The following is a 23,080-nucleotide window of genomic DNA, read 5'->3' on the forward strand; positions in this document are numbered from 1 at the left end:
GAATATCAATTCAAAATGCTAATTAAACTGTATTGCAACTTTTATACTTTAAGATGTTCAGACATATTACCACAAGTCTTCCACCGTCTTGATCGCGACTTCAAATCCCATGTTGGGCAGTTGTTTTTTCTCCAGGTACTCCGGCTATCATCTACCATCAAAACCTGGCACATTCTTAAATGACTCTGATTGTTAATAAGACATTAAATCAATCAAACTTTATATATATCCAATTAAGACTTCAACAATGGGCTTAATTGTTGAGGGAGCCACCATTTGTCTGAGATGGGTCTAATAAATCTGCCTTATGTGCTATTAGCTATACGTCGATGACATTCTGTGATGAAGACGTCATACAGAGAGATATCTATACAGAATCCCTCGTAATTTATAAAGGTGACGTAAGCTCTCTAATGAAAGATGACATGAAAATTTTATCATCTCTCCGATGGTGTTTCCTTTTAAAAGGTCACAATGGAAAGTTACGCTGTGCCACTTCTCTTCGGAAGAATAAACATCTAATTTACTCGGCGAGAATACTATTAAATCTATATTAGATGCCACGCTCCATTCCCCCTTCGGACATTGAGCGGGGGTCCCAGACGCTCGCGGTAAATATAAATAGCCTTGAGTTGATACAGCAGCCACATTTACCGATAAGTCTAGCCCTCTATCTGTGGAATGCTGTATTTGGTCGGCTTTTTACCCCCAAGTTGATTCTGTCCATTTCTCGTTCTGCTTGCGACAGAAACATTCCATTTCCAATAACGTTTATTGACATTTCTCCAAAAGAAGATACAGAAAATACATACCATTCTAAAATGATCAATTTAACAATATTTCTTCTGGCTTTGCCTTTTATGGGGTCCATCTGTACGTTGCCTTTTATCTATCTACAAATAAAACAATGAGTACAAAAAAGTTATTCTCATACTGTAGAGAAAGTAACCTAACAAAAGGTTTTCAAACAAGTTTTTAAAGGGGAAAACATACATTTATAGATTTATTTGGTTTTTGTTCCTAGACATATAATTTTTTATTTATTTTTTATTTTTCTAATTTCAATTATGGATTGCTTAGCACTCGCTGCTGGGTTTTGGCTAAATCTTGTTCTACTGAGCCGAAGTACATTGTGTAACGAATAGTAACTATTGACTTACACAAGCGAACCGACACGGAGAGGAAACAGTATTGTTTTGTAAATACGAATCAATAAATTGGTGTGTGCCTACGAGCGTAAAGAGGAGATTACAAGTCACTCAACATGACCTGTCTACAGTACAAGTTTGTGCTAATGTACAGAGACAATACTTTAACACTTGTCAGAGGCAGTTTATGCTGATGATGTGGGACGCTGGTGTGGGGACGACAAGTAGTCGTGGTCCTGTACCTTCTTACCCATAATACCCTGGGGCATCCTATTGTGGTTGTGCATCGCCAGCAAGCTTTTCTATAACCGTGACAAATTTGGTGTACTAGAGGCAACAGTATCCAGACTTTCTTGGAATTATCTGTACCATTCTTCCATAAATGTATATAAGTCGTGACTGACAGTTATTCATGTGCCAATGGAAACTCTAATGGCATTTTACCAAAATTGGATTTCTTTTCTCATCTCTTTGAATGTGTGCAATTGACTTTTTCTACAAAAACGTGGGCGAAACCTCTCCACTTGATTGGTAGACTTTGGTTGGAGTACTACCGTTTTCGTTTCCATGGGATTTTTGTACCTTTATTGGATCACATGATGTCTCCATAAGTCTGTATCGTAGTTTAGAAAAGGCTAATTATCAGCTCCAATAATGGAGACAGGCACCAACCATATCTATACATATTTATACTTACCTCCTTGGTGACATATCCATGTAACTTTTGTCATGAATATCTATTGTGCTGTAAGCTGGCAGTCACAAAACTCAGAAATGTCCTAGTGGCATGAAATTCACTTTATTCTGTATTTTGCTACGGATTAACATATTAATGTAACCTTGACCGCATTTCTCTACCTTGACCTTCATTGATTTTCATTGTTTAATTTTAGGACCTGACGATAATTTCGCATTTAACTTCAAAGAGATTTTTGAAATGCTTAGAATATTCCAATTAGCTATCTTTATCATGACAACTGTGATAAATTAAACTTGATATTGATGTAGACAGCACAGTGAACTTGACTTGATGGAAGACATTTTATGTGTACTTTCAAAGTGTTTGGTTTTACCATGGTGGATTTCGCCAGACTTGTTTTGTCATTTCCATCTCGATTCTACTAATAAACATCACTTTTGTTTATCAATTTAAATCAAAATGTGACGATAACTTCATTTTTGGTTCAAAACATGATCTCCTATATCTTAAATTCATTTTCGGAGACAAACTACCACAATATAATCAAGATAGAACAGCCTATCGGAGGACAAAGGTGAGAGACAGTCAACTCCAAATAGGGTTAGTAGAATTCTACAGTAATGCGAGTAGACAGGACAAAGATGTAAACAATACACAGGTGTACGGCTGTTAAAATGGTGGTGAAAGCTTCTACTCAAATTCAGGAACAGTGAAGTTGGAACTCTTCTGTGATCTTGGAAATGTTTTCTTTTTTTTTGTGCTGAGTTTTATACTTGAGATGGTACTGGAATTATTGCCATGAGTAATTATCTGTTAAGTATCCCAGTTCTCGTCCGGATCCGTACCTCATTTCGACGAAAAAAGCGGTAAGCTACATCATGAAAGAAATGTCATCATTGTCGTTAGAAAGGATTTAAAGATGTATGATGTCGTACTTATAGCATTAATTTCAATGTTTTTGTTTAGTTTCGATTTTGTCCAGAGGTGGAGGGCTTGTGGTATATATTGCGGGACATCAAAATCACTCAGCCACCCCAGTCCCTTAACAGTGTCTTATATCATTTACCGTGAAAAATTCATAGATTTAATCCTACCATTGATGAGTTGGAGTTTTATATTTATTTCTAGTTTCCATTAGATGATCAACGGATGTTCATTCTGTTATGAATCCATTTTCAGTGTTTATTTTTTAAATTTTATATCTTCTGTAGTGCACTTTGTTAAAATTACTCAGAGGATAGCTTCTTTAAATGGTGTACAGGTAAAGTTCATGTATCTATTAATTTTTCCACTAATTGATTTAAATTTCTCTAATGTTCTAATTACTTTTTCATTAAAATATCAGTTAACCAAATTCAGTATATTTACTGTATATAAACATGTAAAAACTCCAACTGTGTGAGATTTATCTCTCTAGAATTAACACTTGCAAGTCTGTTATAAATTTAAAAAAAAAAATGATTTAGAATATTTTGATGGCTAATATTTATTTTTTCATGTTTTAATTATCTGATAACCCGACTGTGTTTTGGGACTTGGCCTCGTATATCAGAATTACTGTAAGGACTTGTGTGCTGCACTTTGATGTCAAAGCCTAGAAGAGACCATCTTTTTCATTGTGTTGTCTATATGTAGATTTCAAATACATTATACAGTAAATCATGTTTATAACGAACATGTTTACAACAAAGTCTTTATTATAACATAATGTTTTTCATTCCCTGTCAAGGTTTCTATAAGATGTTTGTAATCTGTGTATATGATGAACTATGCTTATAACCAAGTAATTTGATTGGTCCCCAGAGGTACGTTATAACTTATTGTATCATTAAACTTTCGTTGTTATTGCGGTTACTGTTGAACTACATTCAAATATGAAAACCAGGAAGTTTGGTTTAGAAATGATTAGAACTGATGTGCCATGGGCCAACTATGGATATAACTACCCATGCAGTCTCTATGTGGATGTGGCACAGTGGTGTAATATGCCAGTTGAAAATATATCATAATATTTTATTGGATCACATTGCAAAAGTAGGTCAAATGAGTATGAATTTTATTGGAACAAACTTTTGGTTATCAAGTTTTATGTTTTAATTTTAATGTATTATGTCACCCCTAAAGACACATTTAGACTCTTCTCAATCAAAGACTAGACCAGTCCATTGTGAAATTCCAGGGGTCAATGTGTTAAAGCAAATGTGATGCACTACTTCTAGAATATTGTGATCTAATTATTTAGGTCACTGTGACCTTGATTTTATTGCCAAAGGTCGAAAAGTATTTAGTACTTGCCTATATGTATATGAAGGTGCCATTCTTTTGTAGACAAGATGTATGGTATAATGTACCAGACTACATTGTTTCCCTTAAATAAACCCTCAGTTTCTCCAAGTAATATTTGTAGCAAATTAAGAATAAACATAAAGATTTCTAAATGTCATGGATGTCTTTAACAATCACTATGCTGTATTTGTATATTACAGAGTTATCTACCCTTGCGGGTAGGTATCGATTGTGACGTCACATGTTTGCGAGCGTAACGTCATACATTTCGGAGAAAAAGACGTGTATTGCGCTCAAAAAATAATGACGTAACAATCGATACCTACCCGCAAGGGAGCTAACTCTGTAATATGCAAAGACGGAATAGCTGTATGTTATTTTGACTGCAATAATCAAACTATTGAAACAATTATCTAAAGTGTATTTGTCCCTTATTTGTGGAATAATCAAATGGCTTTCAAATTGCGACAGGAATTTGATTTATAAAGTGAATTGATTTATTGAATGATGCCAATATCCTATGAATCTTTGACAGCATACCTATATTTTCCTTTCTACCGCCACCTCGTTTATAACTTGATTAATTAAGATTCACAGTAAGATGTCTCTCAGAAAAACAAAACTACCTCTTGCCAATTTCCTGTCTGCTGTAAATCTGGATGTTAACTAATTATGTCTCAAGAGAAATTGTCCTCAGTTAGCAAATGTCAAAAGTGAATAGAACACGATAAATTATATACATAATCAAATAATATGTTAACCCACTGGATGTAATCTAGTGACATTACGAGCTGTGCTCACTGTGTCACCGCTATCTCTTCGTCTGCTAATGTTACGCGGGCCACAAAATAAAACAAACACATTTCTGATCGAATCTTCCTGCTTGCCTTCCAAAGCTATTCTCTGAAATGCATGTTTGAATGTTTGTAAGCCATCTACAGACAATTTTATTACATTTCATTCTGGTTGATATATAACTATTGGGTTAATGATTCATTACATTGACATTGAAGTCAATAACTGTATTTTCATTTTGTGATTTATTTCAATCTGAGTAACTGCATACTGTAAACAGGGTAATTTATAGGATAATGAAATTTGTACTTATTCCAGGGTAGTCATTGTGTCATGAACCCCTCCCCAAACCTTATGATTTTTAGGTAACAGAGAGAGTGGTTAAAGTGTCTGACATTCTACCACCAGCCCTCCACCTTTTGGCCTCAGTGGCAAAGATGTTAAAGTGTCTGACATTCTACCACCAGCCCTCCACCTTTAGGCCTCAGTGGCAAAGATGTTAAAGTGTATGACATGCTACCACTAGCCCTCCACCTTTGGGTCCCAGTGGCAAAGTGGTTAAGGTGTCTGACATTCTACCACCAGCCCTCCACCTTTGGGCCTCAGTGGCAAAGATGTTAAAGTGTATGACATTCTACCACTAGCCCTCCACCTCTGGGTCCCAGTGGCAAAGTGGTTAAGATGTCTGACATTCTACCAGCAGCCCTCCACCTTTGGGCCTCAGTGAAAAACTGGTTAAAGTGTCTGACATTCTACCACCAGCCCTCCACCTTTTGGCCTCAGTGGCAAAGATGTTAAAGTGTCTGACATTCTACCAATAGCCCTCCACCTTTAGGCCTCAGTGGCAAAGATGTTAAAGTGTATGACATGCTACCACTAGCCCTCCACCTTTGGGTCCCAGTGGCAAAGTGGTTAAGGTGTCTGACATTCTACCACCAGCCCTCCACCTTTGGGCCTCAGTGGCAAAGATGTTAAAGTGTATGACATTCTACCACTAGCCCTCCACCTCTGGGTCCCAGTGGCAAAGTGGTTAAGGTGTCTGACATTCTACCAGCAGCCCTCCACCTTTGGGCCTCAGTGAAAAACTGGTTAAAGTGTCTGACATTCTACCACTACCCCACCACCTTTGGGCCTCAGTGGCAAAGATGTTAAAGTGTCTGACATTCTACCACTAGCCCTCCACCCTTAGGCCTCAGTGGCAAAGATGTTAAAGTATATGACATGCTACCACTAGCCCTCCACCTTTGGGTCCCAGTGGCAAAGTGGTTAAGGTGTCTGACATTCTACCACCAGCCCTCCACCTTTGGGCCTCAATGGCAAAGATGTTAAAGTGTATGACATTCTACCACTAGCCCTCCACCTCTGGGTCCCAGTGGCAAAGTGGTTAAGGTGTCTGACATTCTACCAGCAGCCCTCCACCTTTGGGCCTCAGTGAAAAACTGGTTAAAGTGTCTGACATTCTACCACTACCCCACCACCTTTGGGCCTCAGTGGCAAAGATGCTACCACTTTAGCCCTCCATCTTTGTATTTACCAATGCTTTAAAGTAATGCATACTGTTGTACCTATGGAGATTATTTGTTCAGATTCTTTTTGTTATAATTCTGCTATATTTACAGAAAACGAAGAAAAAACTCCAGGTCTGAATTAAAATACAAATGTTTTAAAAAGGAAAGTGGTTAGATTTATAATTAATGAACAGAGAACAGTTTCAATATTCATGCATTCAAAGTAAAATTGCTTGACCATCAATTGTGATCAGCTTGTAATGACGTCCATCAATTGAGTTAGCTCACAATGGATAGAACCCATAGAGATACTTGGCCTAATAAGAACCCATGAGATGCTTAACCAATAAGAACCCTTAGATATGCTCAGCCCAATAAGAACCCATGAGATGCTCAGCCCTATAAGAACCCATAGAGATGTTCAGCCCTATAAGAACCCATAGAGATGTTCAGCCCTTTAAGAACCCATAGAGATGTTCAGCCCTATAAGAACCCATAGAGATGTTCAGCCCTATAAGAACCCATAGAGATGTTCAGCCCTATAAGAACCCATAGAGATGTTCAGCCCTTTAAGAACCCATAGAGATGTTCAGCCCTATAAGAACCCATAGAGATGTTCAGCCCTATAAGAACCCATAGAGATGTTCAGCCCTATAAGAACCCATAGAGATGTTCAGCCCTTTAAGAACCCATAGAGATGTTCAGCCCTTTAAGAACCCATAGAGATGTTCAGCCCTATAAGAACCCATAGAGATGTTCAGCCCTATAAGAACCCATAGAGATGTTCAGCCCTTTAAGAACCCATAGAGATGTTCAGCCCTATAAGAACCCATAGAGATGTTCAGCCCTATAAGAACCCATACAGATGTTCAGCCCTATAAGAACCCATAGAGATGTTCAGCCCTTTAAGAACCCATAGAGATGTTCAGCCCTATAAGAACCCATAGAGATGTTCAGCCCTTTAAGAACCCATAGAGATGTTCGGCCCTATAAGAACCCATAGAGATGCTCAGCCCTATAAGAACCCATAAAGATGTTCAGCCCTATAAGAACCCATAGAGATGTTCAGCCCTATAAGAACCCATACAGATGTTCAGCCCTATAAGAACCCATACAGATGTTCAGCCCTTTAAGAGACCCATAGAGATGCCTTAAGCCCATATAAGAACCCATAGAGATGTTCAGCCCTATAAGAACCCATAGAGATGTTCAGCCCTATAAGAACCCATAGAGATGTTCAGCCCTATAAGAACCCATAGAGATGTTCAGCCCTATAAGAACCCATAGAGATGTTCAGCCCTATAAGAACCCATAGAGATGTTCAGCCCTATAAGAACCCATACAGATGTTCAGCCCTATAAGAACCCATAGGGATGTTCAGCCCTATAAGAACCCATAGAGATGTTCAGCCCTAACCATAGATGTTCAGCCCTTAAAACCCATAGAGATGTTCAGCCCTATAAGAACCCATAGAGATGCTCAGCCCTATAAGAACCCATAAAGATGTTCAGCCCTATAAGAGCCAATAGGGCTATTCACTCTCAATAAAAACCCGTAATTAACTCTTGAGTTATTGACTTTTAGGAATTACAGCCAGTTTCCCTTCTTTTAAATCATAGTTATGTATTTTGAAATTGAATTTTAGTGTGATAGAAAGACTGGTTAATTAACTCTTCAGGTTTGGTTTCTTCCTAAATCACTATGCCTTGAGTTATTAAGTAAAGATTTAGCCATTGGTTTTATAATGTCCTTTACGATGGTCAAGTCCAGCCTAGCATCTGACAGGTCTAGTTAATTTGCTTAAAGTATTTAAGTTTCTATTTCTGTCTGGAATCCTTGATTAACTGTGCCATTTTTTATTGCTGTACAGAAAAGCGGCCGGTCGAGAGCTACAACGATCCAAGACCTTGCCCATCATTAGAAGTCCAGTTACAACTCCTCCAGAAAGTATCGAGACTGCTGCCTCTGGTCAGTTCCTTACACAACACACTCACGACAAGAATGTCTGGCTCCGAACTCCTAGTCCTGACAGCTCCGGTGAGTAAGGTCAAGGTCACATCAATGTTGATGTCACATGTCAAGGTCACAGAGATAAATAAATTTAAATTAGTCAAGGTGACAAAAATATAGATGTCACATGTCAAGGTCACATCCAAGTAGATATCTCGAGACAAGGTCAAAGTTATGAAAGTGTTTGATTATAATCACAATAAGATGTTTGATAAAAGTCCCAGTCACTGCAATGTTAGCTTAAAAATGTAACCTAATATATATGGAAATAGCTTGGTTACATATTTTAAAAGTTTACCCAAAGTTTAGTTTTAATGCTACTCTTAAGGAGTAGGATGCACACACTATTATATTGTGCTAGAGTGTTGTGTCTTGGTGGGTGTCTTTGGCAGTACATTTCGGTGGAATAACACTATAAAATTCTAATTGAAACAAATATACTGTAGCCTAGCAAGACTATGAAACAGACAAGTATACTGCAGCCTAGCAAGACTATGAAACAAGTATACAGCAGTCTACCAAGACTATGAAACAAGTATACAGCAGCCTAGCAAGACTATGGAACAGGTATACTGTAGCCTAGCAAGACTATGGAACAGGTATACTGTAGCCTAGCAAGACTATAGAACAGGTATACTGTAGCCTAGCAAGACTATGGAACAGGTATACTGTAGCCTAGCAAGACTATGAAACAGGTATACGTAGCCTAGCAAGACTATGAAACAAACAAGTAAACTGTAGCCTGCAAGACTATGAAACAAGTATACTGTAGCCTAGCAAGACTATGAAACAAGTATACTGTGCCTAGCAAGACTATGAAACAAGTATACTGTAGCCTATCAAGACTATGAAACAAGTATACTGTAGCCTAGCAAGACTATGAAACAAGTATACTGTAGCCTAGCAAGACTATGAAACAACAAGTATACTGTAGCCTAGCAAGACTATGAAACAAACAAGTATACGTACTGGCCTAGCAGACTAGAACAAATACTGTAGCCTAGCAAGACTATGAAACAAGTATACTGTAGCCTAGCAAGACTATGAAACAAGTATACTGTAGCCTAGCAAGACTATGAAACAAGTATATACTGTAGCCTAGCAAGACTATGAAAACAAGTATACTGTAGCCTAGCAAGACTATGAAACAAACAAGTATACTGTAGCCTAGCAAGACTATGAAAAACAAGTATACTGTAGCCTAGCAAGACTATGAAACAGTAATATACTGTAGCCTAGCAAGACTATGAAACAAACAAGTATACTGTAGCCTAGCAAGACTATGAAACAAACAAGTATACTGTAGCCTAGCAAGACTATGAAAAAACAAGTATACTGTAGCCTAGCAAGACTATGAAACAAACAAGTATACTGTAGCCTAGCAAGACTATGAAACAAGTATACTACAGCCTAGCAAGACTATGAAACAAGTATACTACAGCCTAGCAAGACTATGAAAACAAGTATACTACAGCCTAGCAAGACTATGAAACAGACAAGTATACTACAGCCTAGCAAGACTATGCAACAAGTATACTACAGCCTAGCAAGACTATGACAACAAGTAACTACAGCCTAGCAAGACTATGAAACAAGTATACTACAGCCTAGCAAGACTATGAAACAAGTATACTACAGCCTAGCAAGACTATGCAACATGTATACTACAGCCTAGCAAGACTATGAAACAAGTATACTACAGCCTAGCAAGACTATGAAACAGTACACTACAGCCTAGCAAGACTATGAAACAGTACACTACAGCCTAGCAAGACTATGAAACAAGTAACTACAGCCTAGCAAGACTATGAAACAAGTACACTACAGCCTAGCAAGACTATGAAACAAGTACACTACAGCCTAGCAAGACTATGAAACAAGTACACTACAGCCTAGCAAGACTATGAAAACAAGTACACTACAGCCTAGCAAGACTATGAAACAAGTACACTACAGCCTAGCAAGACTATGGAACAAGTATACTACAGCCTAGCAAGACTATGAAACAAGTACATACAGCCTAGCAAGACTATGAAACAAGTACACTACAGCCTAGCAAGACTATGAAAAGACAAGTATACTACAGCCTAGCAAGACTATGAACAGTATACTAGCCTACAAGATATAACAGTACTACAGCCTAGCAAGACTATGCAACATGTACACTACAGCCTAGCAAGACTATGAAACAAGTACACTACAGCCTAGCAAGACTATGCAACATGTATACTACAGCCTAGCAAGACTATGAAACAAGTACACTACAGCCTAGCAAGACTATGAAACAAGTATACTACAGCCTAGCAAGACTATGCAACATGTATACTACAGCCTAGCAAGACTATGAAAAACAAGTACACTACAGCCTAGCAAGACTATGAAACAAGTACACTACAGCCTAGCAAGACTATGAAAACAGTACACTACAGCTAGCCTAGCAAGACTATGGAACAGGTATACTGTAGCCTAGCAAGACTATGCAACATGTACACTACAGCCTAGCAAGACTATGGAACAGGTATACTGTAGCCTAGCAAGACTATGAAACAAGTATACTGTAGCCTAGCAAGACTATGAAACAAGTATACTGTAGCCTAGCAAGACTATGGAACAGGTATACTGTAGCCTAGCAAGACTATGGAACAGGTATACTAGCCTAGCAAGACTATGAAACAGACAAGTATACTGTAGCCTAGCAAGACTATGGAACAGGTATACTGTAGCCTAGCAAGACTATGGAACAGGTATACTGTAGCCTAGCAAGACTATGAAACAAGTATACAGCAGCCTAGCAAGACTATGGAACAGGTATACAGCAGCCTAGCAAGACTATGGAACAGGTATACTGTAGCCTAGCAAGACTATGGAACAGGTATACTGTAGCCTAGCAAGACTATGGAACAAGTATACTGCAGCCTAGCAAGACTATGGAACAGGTATACTGTAGCCTAGCAAGACTATGAAACAAGTATACTGCAGCCTAGCAAGACTATGGAACAGGTATACTGTAGCCTAGCAAGACTATGGAACAGGTATACTGTAGCCTAGCAAGACTATGACAGTAACTAACAAGTATACTACAGCCTAGCAAGACTATGAAACAAGTATACTGTACAGCCTAGCAAGACTATGAACATGTATATACTGTACAGCCTAGCAAGACTATGCAACATGTATACTACAGCCTAGCAAGACTATGAACAAGTATACTGTAGCCTAGCAAGACTATGAAACAAGTATACTGTAGCCTAGCAAGACTATGAAACAGACAAGTATACTGTAGCCTAGCAAGACTATGACAACATGTATACTACAGCCTAGCAAGACTATGAAACAAGTATACTGTACAGCCTAGCAAGACTATGAAACAAGTATACTACAGCCTAGCAAGACTATGAAAAACAAGTATACTGTAGCCTAGCAAGACTATGAACATGTATACTACAGCCTAGCAAGACTATGAAAAACAAGTATACTGTAGCCTAGCAAGACTATGCAAACAGACAGTATACTGTAGCCTAGCAAGACTATGCAAGCAAGACTATGGAACAGGTATACTACAGCCTAGCAAGACTATGAACAGTATACTAGCCTAGCAAGACTATGAAAGACAAGTATACTGTAGCCTAGCAAGACTATGGAACAGGTATACTGTAGCCTAGCAAGACTATGAAACAGACAAGTATACTGTAGCCTAGCAAGACTATGGAACAGGTATACTACAGCCTAGCAAGACTATGAAACAGTACTATGTAGCCTAGCAAGACTATAACACAAGTATACTGTAGCCTAGCAAGACTATGAAACAGACAAGTATACTGTAGCCTAGCAAGACTATGGCAAACATGTACAACTATACTACACAGCCTAGCAAGACTATGAAACAGGTATACTGTAGCCTAGCAAGACTATGGACACAGGTATACTGTAGCCTAGCAAGACTATGAAACAAACAAGTATACTGTAGCCTAGCAAGACTATGAAACAAGGTATACTGTAGCCTAGCAAGACTATGAAACAGTATACTGTAGCCTAGCAAGACTATGAAACAGACATGAGGTATACTGTAGCCTAGCAAGACTATGGAACAGGTATACTGTAGCCTAGCAAGACTATGAACAGTATACAGCCTAGCAAGACTATGGAACAGGTATACTGTAGCCTAGCAAGACTATGGAACAAGTATACTGTAGCCTAGCAAGACTATGAAACAAGTATACTGTAGCCTAGCAAGACTATGGAACAGGTATACTGTAGCCTAGCAAGACTATGCAACAGTATACTGCCTAGCCTAGCAAGACTATGAAACACAGTATACTGTAGCCTAGCAAGACTATGCAGAACAGGTATACTGTAGCCTAGCAAGACTATAAACAGTATACGCAGCCTAGAGCATACTTACTAGCAACAGGTATACTGTAGCCTAGCAAGACTATGCAAAGTATACACAGTACAGACTATCAGACAAGTATTCTAGCAAGACTATGAAACAAGTATACTGTAGCCTAGCAAGACTATGGAACAGGTATACTGTAGCCTAGCAAGACTATGGAACAGGTATACTGTAGCCTAGCAAGACTATGAAACAAGTATACTGCAGCCTAGCAAGACTATGGAACAGGTATACTGTAGCCTAGCAAGACTATGAAACAAGTATACAGCAGCCTAGCAAGACTATGGAACAGGTATACTGTAGCCTAGCAAGACTATGAAACAAGTATACTGCAGTCCAGCAAGACTTCTCACAAATTCACCATACAGAGACTTCCCTTAGCTCAACATAGCTGATGATGCCATGTTAGATAATAGGATTAACACAAAAGAGGTTTTAGTTTTCAAAGGTTGCAGTAGATATTAGAATTTGTAGATTGATTTATGTTTTGACACTTTGTGTATAATTGCTAAACATAAACCCACTAAATTTAAGCTTCTAGATCATTCCAACCCCAATTTCAGTAATAAACTGCTAGATAATTAGCTTAAGAAATCATCAAAGTGCAGAATTTAAATAATTCTTTGTCACCTTGAATACCTTAGGTAAAGTATGCTGCCACATTTCTTCTTAATATTGGACGGTTCAGCAGGAGAGAGAGAAAAAATACTGTGTTTCCCATTTCCTCTGCCACCCTATTGATTTGGCTGTCAAAATGATTTGTTGAAACTAATTCTTTTGTGCTAGCTCAATGCTTACACACAAAGTGCACACCGCGATAACGAGCAAGGTGTCGTCATGGTTACCCTAACATTTGCCTTCCAAATTCACCAAGAATGAAGAATAATGATAATATTTTTATGCCACGGTGAGCAACAAGTTAGCTAATTAAAACAAAGGGCAATATCGTAGCTCTGGGAATTTATCAACACCTTACGATACCAGCTTCTTACAGAGCTACGGTATTTATTGGAGACCGACACCGTTGACCAACACCAATGGGAATCCAGAGAAAGTGAGAATTGATTTTCTAATTTTGCTACACTAATTGGTTGTGATATTGGTAATAAACTCGGCAGTTCATATTCCTGTCATCTCAATTTGTACTAAAGGTCAAACAGGTTTTTTTCAGAATGTTTTGTTTATTTACAATTTTAATCTTTAAAATTCTAAATTGGGCTTGAATGTTGCTCTCTGTTCTTTGCAAGAGACCAATTCTTCAAGGCATCAAACTGATAGGTATATATATATATACAGCAGCCTTTTGATATAACGTAATGTTATATTTGTATGATCTTCTGACATTAACCCGTATTTCTGGTAGTATTATCAAATGTCCATTTACTTGCATGTAAAGGACTAATTGTGTACCATTTCAAGAAGACATTTTGGTATCTGAAATTAATCATAGAATTACGGAGAGACGAAAACAGCGTCATTTGTCTTGAAAATTGGTGGCAATGTGTCATAATTTGTGTGTTGTTAGCTATTTTTGGTACGGGTTTGCACCCGGTGTTCACCAGAACATGCGATAACCTCTCGAAGGGCTGCCTAAAGAGATGAATATTTTAGTGTCACTACCATTACCCCGACCATCCATTGCTCCAACACGTGTGGTTACTCCTGGGGATAGACAGCATTTACTTATTTCCAAATACAGACAACCCTTATATAAACATCTCACCCCCTAAGGAATGGTTATACTGTATGAGCTGATATATATAATGGGAGTCCGCCTCCGACACAAACTTTTTATAGCTAAAAGGAGCAATATTGTATCATTCATCATTGTCAATTTATTATGAGGAATCAGTGCAAAAAGGGTAAGAAACAGTCAGGGTGAAATAGGATATCAAAATCAGACTTATTTAGAGAGTAACAAAGTGACATTCAAGATTTAGATATCTATTTGTGTTACCATGACCATAATTATTAGCGATAATTCTTTATTGACATTCAATAGGCCCACAAGATTGCCCACAGGTAGATCGACTGTGTATATATAATACCAATTATTGGATGGCATCTCATATAGGCTTACCCATACTCAACTGATATTCGCCAGTTTAATTATCGCCAAGCTCTGTTATGGCGAAAATACCACAAATTAGACACTGGCAAAAAAAAACATTATACGATATACTTTTTTATGCCCATATTTGGTATGATCATTTCAGAGTATTCCGGCTCCTGTGACAGTGGCTGTAGTAAAACACTGGTCCGCAGTAAGTCCCAGAAATCACGACCTCGCAGCCTTAGTCGGGAACGCCGTCGCATCTTTCACAAGAATCCTGCAAACCATGCTGATGGTAAGTTACTTGATTCTGGATATAGTGATGTATTATCTGGATCTGATATTGTCTAATACAACAGGTGTTGGACCCTATAAATTGCCCACTCACCAGATGATATTTGCCCGTGTCCAACTACAAACATGTATACGGCATCAATATCAGGGCAAGAAAATGAAAAAAGCAATATCTTTATGTGCCATATATACCAGTGTGGCTTGATTGGCACTGGGTGAAATATCAATTCAGGTTAATCAGGAAAATATTCATAAAAATTGTGTTCAGTCATCCATGAACAATGAAATTGTACCAGTTTACAATTCCCAAAGGGTGCAAGGTCAAGGTGATTTTCACTATTTATAGACACAAGATATTGATGAAGAGTCGAGACTACAGTTTTTAGGTCACCTGAGATGAAGTCTCATGGTGACCTATTCTAATCGCCTTTTGTCCGTCGTCATCCTTTGTGTGACGATAAACTTTTTACATTTTCGACATCTTCTCCAAAACCACTGAAGCAATTTCAACGAAATTTTGCACAAACCTTCTAAGGCATAAGGCCAATTAAAATTGTGAACTGTATATGACCACCACTCCCCCAGGGGGCTGTGGGAGGGGCCAAAAGGGGTAAAATTGACTAAAATTTAAAAATCTTCTTCTTTACTCACATATATGGTAGAATTAAATACTCTTCATGGATAGAAAGGTCATAAAGCCCTCTACAAAAATTGTGAATAATGTGAACCTGGGGTCTCAGGTTTTCCCCTGGGGTGGGGGTTAAGTTTATTATAGTTTATATAGGGAAAACACATTTTGGAGCATTATTTGGTCATTTGTTATAGGAAATTAGTCAAACATCATCAGAAATATCCCTATGAAATGGCCATTGAATCCTATTAACAAATTTTCTATGACTGACCCCCAGGGGACTTAGGGGCGGGGCCAAAAGGGGTCAAATTTGCTAAAACTTCAAAAATTTTCTTCTGAAGTTCTTGAACTGGTAGAATCAAATACTCTTCATAGATGGAAAGTTCATAAGGTTCTTTAAAAAAATTGTGAATTACATGACCCTTGGGTCCCAAGTTTCCCCCTGGGGAGAGGGTCAAGTTTCCTATAGTTTATAAAGGAAAAACACATTTATGAACTTTAATTGCTTAGTTTTCATAGGAAATTAGTCAAACTGGGTTATAATTATTAGCCTGAGATAACATCTTATCAATACTGGTCCTAGTTGACCTTTAGGGGCCAGAGGGGTGGGGCTATAAGGGGTCAAAATAGCTATAATTTCAAAAATCTTCTGAATTCAAAGATTTGATGGAACCAAATAATTTTGATTGATAAAAAAGTCAAATTTATAAAATCACTGACTGACTTCAAGGGCCTGGTGGGCCAATATATAGTGTTTATATGTCTTTATTTCATTCTGTATCCAAACTTAGGTGACTGTTAAGGCCCATGGGCCTCTTGTTGTATGAATACTCTTCCATACACATCAACAAAAGGAAAACAACCGTTATATCTTTGTTTTTAAAAAAGAAAACTGACATGGTTGCTGATTTATATGTAGTATCAGTTCCTGTGAAATCAGCATGTTCATTTTTCTAATGGAGATATATCCGAGTTGAGCGTGGAAATCGACCCATCTAGTCCAATACAAACACTGACTGTATCTGTCTATTCACTGGAGATACCTGTTATAAATCATGTCTATAACACTACATCATGTTTTATTAACATGTTACCATTTGATGGTATTGTAACATCATCCTGTACATTCATTGCCATTCTTTATCACCAACCGATCCAACACAGAGAATATGTGATCAATTGTGTGAGGATCTTATCAGCTTAAAATTAACTTTTTAGATATTGAAAGAAATATGTTGAATTTGTTTTTACAATAAAACATTTGAAGTAAATCTAGTTAACAAGAGTATTGTGATAATTTTACAGAAATACATTCATCAATTGTGGATTATTAAAGTGTGAAATGTTTGAATTAAAATCAATTAAAAGATAAAAAAATTCAGATTAAGCTAACAAGGCTTCATGAACTAGGCAGAAGTGTTTTCATGAATTATTGAAAATTGCAGTCAGAGGTCCATCCATTGGTTTTAAAGATTTTTTATTTCAATGAAATTCGTTTGATAATTGATGTTTGTGTTTGTATAAGCGGTCATAGACTATCAGACATACTTATAGTCAACAACTCACCGAACGTTTCACCAACCATTTGGTTTGTTTTTATACTATAAATATGTTTAATCAAAAGATAATTGATTTTGTGACGACCACATGCCTACGTTTCACTGGTCCACAAACAGTCACTTACTGTGATAAGTACAAATCAGCGGCGTTTATCTTACCTGTGCTAATTGGATTGATTTCTCACCTGTTTTGTTGACCTATTGTTATACCGGGTGTGCACCTGACATTTGGACACACTTATGCGACCCAAGGGCTGAAATTCATGCAGGTGAACAAGACTAGGTCAAACACCTGTACATTTTCAGGTAAAAAAGACAGTAGGTGTGATTTAATTGGACATTTACTCAGAGTACAGGTAGATCTGCTCCTAATTAGTTAATCAAGCGTCAGTGTCACTGTGTCGGTGGCATTAGAAAGTTTGAGCGGTGAACACTTGTCCCGCTAACCACTGATCCTATCTCTATCCTCGGAGACCGTGAAAGGAATCAGGATTTCCATTTACCTCTATGTGTACACACAATACCAGATATATGTACTTATGGCTTTTGTGTGTTACCTGTAAGTATCAGGTAAGAGAAATCAAGGTGTGTACTCTATGTATATATACCTATACACAAAATGATCACTTACCTTTTCCGGTGAAGAGCCTAATTTTTACCTGAGCAGGCACAACTCGTATAGACTTGCGGTAGAAAGAAGATTTGTTGTGACTCTGAAGATATTTTAAGAACATTTTACCAGAATACCAGTTTATGATCATGGAATTCTACATTGGATTGAAAATTTTACCTACTGTATTTGTCTGTCTGAGTCATTGGAAGGAGACATCATATTCTCTTAACACGTAAAATGGATTTATGTATTTATTATTGACATTTGTTTGTTTTTTGGCTTCTCACATGTTTGTGTATACAAACAAACGAACAAGTATTACCAGCAGAGCAGTTGATGTGTGGGTCACTGGAAGTTATTTTGTGAGTCGGATCTATGTCATCGATACATCATCAGATGATCGGTAGTAGGTACTTGTCTACTATAAATGACATTACTTGTTAAAAGGTAGACACATTCCTGGCCCCCGCGAGTGATATATGACGACTACTTTACCTGACGAGGCAGGAATCATATAATGGATTTTCAACAAATGTGGATTTTCTGGCATTTTGACATATCAAATGTGATGTTTAAATCTCGGATCTAAAGGCAAACCTTAAGACATTCATAGAAATACTTGAACAGGAACCTTGTGGAATATTGAACAGTCTATTTCTGACATTGAAGATAGTAATAAGTATGGAGTATACTCACCTTTTGATGTCAGCTATGGTTAATGATGTTCAAATATTTAAGAGAATATCTGAACCCTCAGTTGATCATAACAAGGTAAAACATCCTGTTCAAAAACTTGAGGGATGATTATACATCAAATAAATTTGAATACCTGTGAATTGTCAGATATTATTAAAAAGAAACAAAGAGAAACTGTTCCACTATGAAAATGGAAATTCAAAAGTTCGCAAAAAGTGTCCTTGGTCAAAAGAAGACAAAGATGCAAGATTTGCAGCGAATCGGATCTTGGAAGGCGAAGAAAGGTGGAGAGCATATGATGTTGACTCGTTGTCGTAGTGAGGGATTTAAAGGATTTTCTTCGGAGGAGGACGAAAATGAAAAAGACATTCAGTCTCCACCTTCATTTCAAATTCTACCCAACCTTCCCCCGATGAGGCCACGTAAGTTTGTATATTTATCTGTCAGTCGGAGAAGGCCAAAAGAGATCATTTGTAGATATGAAATACAAAGATTTCAGAGGTATTTAAAGGTCAGAATTGGGGGAAAAGGGGTTAGTTGTATTGATGGGGCAGTGATGAAGACAATTAAAGATGCTCCACCGCCGACAAATGGTATTTTATCACTATCAAAAACAAGAGCAGACGATTCCGTATTTTTCTTCAGTCACAAAAGTTACTTACTTTACACCATTTTCACCATTGGAAAGTTTGAGCTTCTATTTTTTATTCAAGTATAAAATATGAAAAAAATAAATTGCATCCCGAAAAAATTCTGTGGCACTATATCCTATATGGAATGAAATACTGATTGCGCATGCACCAAAGGCAAAACAAATTATTTTATATTATTTTTTGTGTTAATTAGACATATATATACATGATTAAACACCAATTATTGTTCAAATAATGAATATCATTTATGCTCTGTCGGCCGTGGAGCATCTTTAAAGGTCAAATGTATCTATTGGCAGAAATGAAGAAAAATGATCAATATATATATCAGTATCTATGGGGAAGAAAAAAGGGTAGTGGTATTTATGGGATAGTGATCGGGAAAAGGGAGTCATTTGTATCTACAAGACATAACGACGAGAAGTTAGATTGATCAATTGAAAATATTTTGTACAAAACTTTACCGACTTAGCAATACATCCTTTGTTGAGCCGAACAAGGATGCTATAATTCATCTTGCTTTCTCAAATGTGGTTCATTTAAAATATATCACTTGACCTCTAGGTCTTGCTCCATGCTTTTTCAATTCGCATCATGTCCCCTTTAGGGTGAAAAGTGTCTGAATATAACAGTGCTGAACCGTGGAGGGAGGTAGGGTTGTGGTATACTAGGGACAACTTGACGAACGATCTATCAGAAACGTTTCTGGCTAGACTTTGTTATTGTAAGAGAGTTGCAGCAGTCATGATTGTACTTTTCTGGATCAAGACATCAAAAAATGTCTGCCTCCGATACAGATAGCGGTTGTGATTGGCCTCAAGACATGCAATCACATTGTCAGTATAGCAATTAATGCTACAGTGAGTAAAGCCAGATCCATCAAAAGATATATACCTCTGTAAAACAAATTCATTATAAACTTAAAATTATCAAAATATTTCATCAATAAAAAGACATGCAGTTCACCTCTAAACAGACGCACAAGAGCTTGATTTGTGTACATAAAAACAAGTCTTAAACAACAATATCAAATCTTGCACAAAACCTGAAAACAATCTAGTTATATTCACAAATTACTTCCTCAGATTTTTTATATTTTATTGAAGTACATAGCATGATTCCAAAAATGTTTAACTTATTTTTTTTTAGCTGGAAGTAAATATTTATCAAGATTTTCAATAAAAATTTATTTACTTTGAAGAAATAGGTTTGTTTGTGCTTGTAAGTACAAATACACTTGCTCATATCAACATATGTAAACATTTATTGCTATTTAATACCAAGTGTATTCTTTAATTAAACCAATAACTTTATGCATGTTTGAAGGTCTTAAAATTCATTTGTGACAATAATTATGAAATGTATGAATGCTCAAAGAATTTACTTTAAAAATGAAATTAAAATTTACAACTTTGAATGATAACTATACTTTTAAGAAAACAAATTAAAAAACCAAGGTCCATGGTTGTTATATATGTTTACTGTTTACTAGTACATACATCAGAAAAGATGAAAAGGCCATAAGCCATTTATGTAGCTGTGTGGAGCTTTGCAATGTATTTGACACAAGGCTAAAACTGGCCAAGCTTGACGCTGTATTTCAACTGCACGTTTTCATTACTTTTTAAAAGGGCAACAGAACATATTATATATTTGTACGTAGAATCGTATTGCTGTCTGACAATTGTGTAATGTCTCCCGCAGTTTTAAAGGCGGGTATTGTCAAAGGTGATTGTCCATTTATCATGGTGTTGAAGGCGTAGGTCACCTAGCAGGAACTTCTGAACTCACAGGAGGTGTTCAAGTGTAATAACATCCATTAGCTTTAGGAAATCTCTTTTCATTCACTTCTATCGTATAAAACGGATGAATTTTAACAAAATAATGTGTTTACACAACAGTTGGTATATTGAAGGTCAAAGCTAAAGGTCATCATTTACTGTGATGTATATTGGGTTCTTAGTAAGGTTCTTTATGAAATTAATTTTGTCAAATACATAAGCAAAGTTAAAACACCTATGTCACCGTTGGAAAAAAATTTTATCATCAGAATAGGGCCCAGGTGGCTGAGTTGCTAAGGTGACTGACATTCAATGGGGAGTAATGTAAGGTATTGACCACGAAGCAGTGGTTTTTCTCAGGGTTTTCTGGCTTTGACCATGAAGCAGTGGTTTTTCTCAGGGTACCCTGGCTTTGATCATGAAGCAGTGGTTTTTCTCAGGTTACCCTGGCTTTGATCATGAAGCAGTGGTTTTTCTCAGGGTACTCTGGCTTTGATCATGAAGCAGTGGTTTTTTCTCAGGGTACCCTGGCTTTGATCATGAAGCAGTGGTTTTTTCTCAGGGTTTTCTGGATTTGATCATGAAGCAGTGGTTTTTCTCAGGTTTCCCTGGCTTTGATCATGAAGCAGTGGTTTTTTCTCAGGGTACCCTGGATTTGATCATGAAGCAATGGTTTTTTCCCAGGGTACCCTGGCTTTGATCACGAAGCAGTGGTTTTTTCTCAGGTTTCCCTGGCTTTGATCATGAAGCAATGGTTTTTCTCAGGGTTTTCTGGCTTTGATCATGAAGCAGTGTTTTTTTCCCAGGGTACTCTGGCTTTGTTTTTCCAATAACATCATATTCGTAAATGTGACATCCAATAAGATGCAGTAAAACCTGCCATAGTGACCACCTCTGTGTAAAGGCTACCTGACTAATAAAACCACTTGTTTAGGGTCCAAAATGGTCACAATTTTACTTCTTGGCGATACAGACCCTTTTTTCCTTGTCCTCTAAGTGGTCTTTATAGACACGTTTGACTGTAATTGAATGCTGTTCTAATTTTCAGATTATGTCTTTTTAGAGAAAGAAAAGTTCTATTTAAAGCTAAGCCAGATTGGCGCAATAGAGTTGTTGTAGATCTAAAAATCGTCATACAACATTATAATGCATGATTATATAAGTATGTGTTTATCAGAACCGAGAGGCTTGTATGTCAAAAATTTAAACAGTAAATCAAAATTCAATATAACAGATAGTCATGTTTAAATTACAATGTTTATCAGTTGTAAAAACTTTCGGAACATACTTTTGAAATATCTTACATTCTTTGTGTGTCAGTGTTTAGATAACGGCACAGGTTGTTTTCAATTAGCATTAAGATCGTAACTAATCCAGGTAAATGTTGTTAGCAAAGGTTTTTACAACTATATAAAACCAGCCATAGAAATGTAAAGGTGTAACAAAAGTAGGTAAGGAATGGTATACCCTTGATTTTACTGGCTAGATAACAACACTTCAATCTGTAATGTCAACTGACTTAAACCCATTAATCTTACAGATACTAGAGTATACCACTTCAACCAGGGAAATTATGTACGTTAGTCTTCCCAACAAACCACTAGTGTACCACTTTTACCAGGGAAATTATGTACGGTAGTGTACCCAATAAACCACTAGTGTACCACTTCAACCAGGGAAATTATGTACGGTAGTCTACCCAATAAACCACTTATGTACCACTTCAACCAGGGAAATTATGTACGTAGTCTACCCAATAAACCACAATATGTACCACTTTTACCAGGGAAATTATGTACCTAGTCTACCCAATAAACCACAAATGTACCACTTCAACCGGGGAAATTATGTACGGTAGTCTACCCAATAAACCACTAATGTACCACTTCAACCAGGGAAATTATGTACGTAGTCTACCCAATAAACCACTAATGTACCACTTCAACCAGGGAAATTATGT

General features: G+C 37.2%; 1 protein-coding gene across 3 annotated transcripts in view; it reads left to right on the forward strand.

The window, feature by feature from the left end:
• The window catches only part of LOC138323671 (ankyrin repeat and fibronectin type-III domain-containing protein 1-like), a 150,950-nt gene that overhangs the window by 66,854 nt on the left and 61,016 nt on the right, over nt 1–23,080 (forward strand). For 2 of the 3 annotated variants that reach the window (XM_069268447.1, XM_069268445.1), the window contains 2 exons: nt 8,308–8,474; nt 15,057–15,188. In XM_069268447.1, coding sequence (XP_069124548.1) covers nt 8,308–8,474; nt 15,057–15,188 — 299 coding nt within the window. Of the gene's footprint in view, nt 1–8,307; nt 8,475–15,056; nt 15,189–18,005; nt 19,109–23,080 lie in introns of those variants that run through there. The other variant, XM_069268446.1, reaches the window with a different exon arrangement.

This window comes from Argopecten irradians, chromosome 5 (assembly GCF_041381155.1).
Source record: "Argopecten irradians isolate NY chromosome 5, Ai_NY, whole genome shotgun sequence".
In the NCBI taxonomy this organism is placed as follows: Eukaryota; Metazoa; Mollusca; class Bivalvia; order Pectinida; family Pectinidae; genus Argopecten; species Argopecten irradians.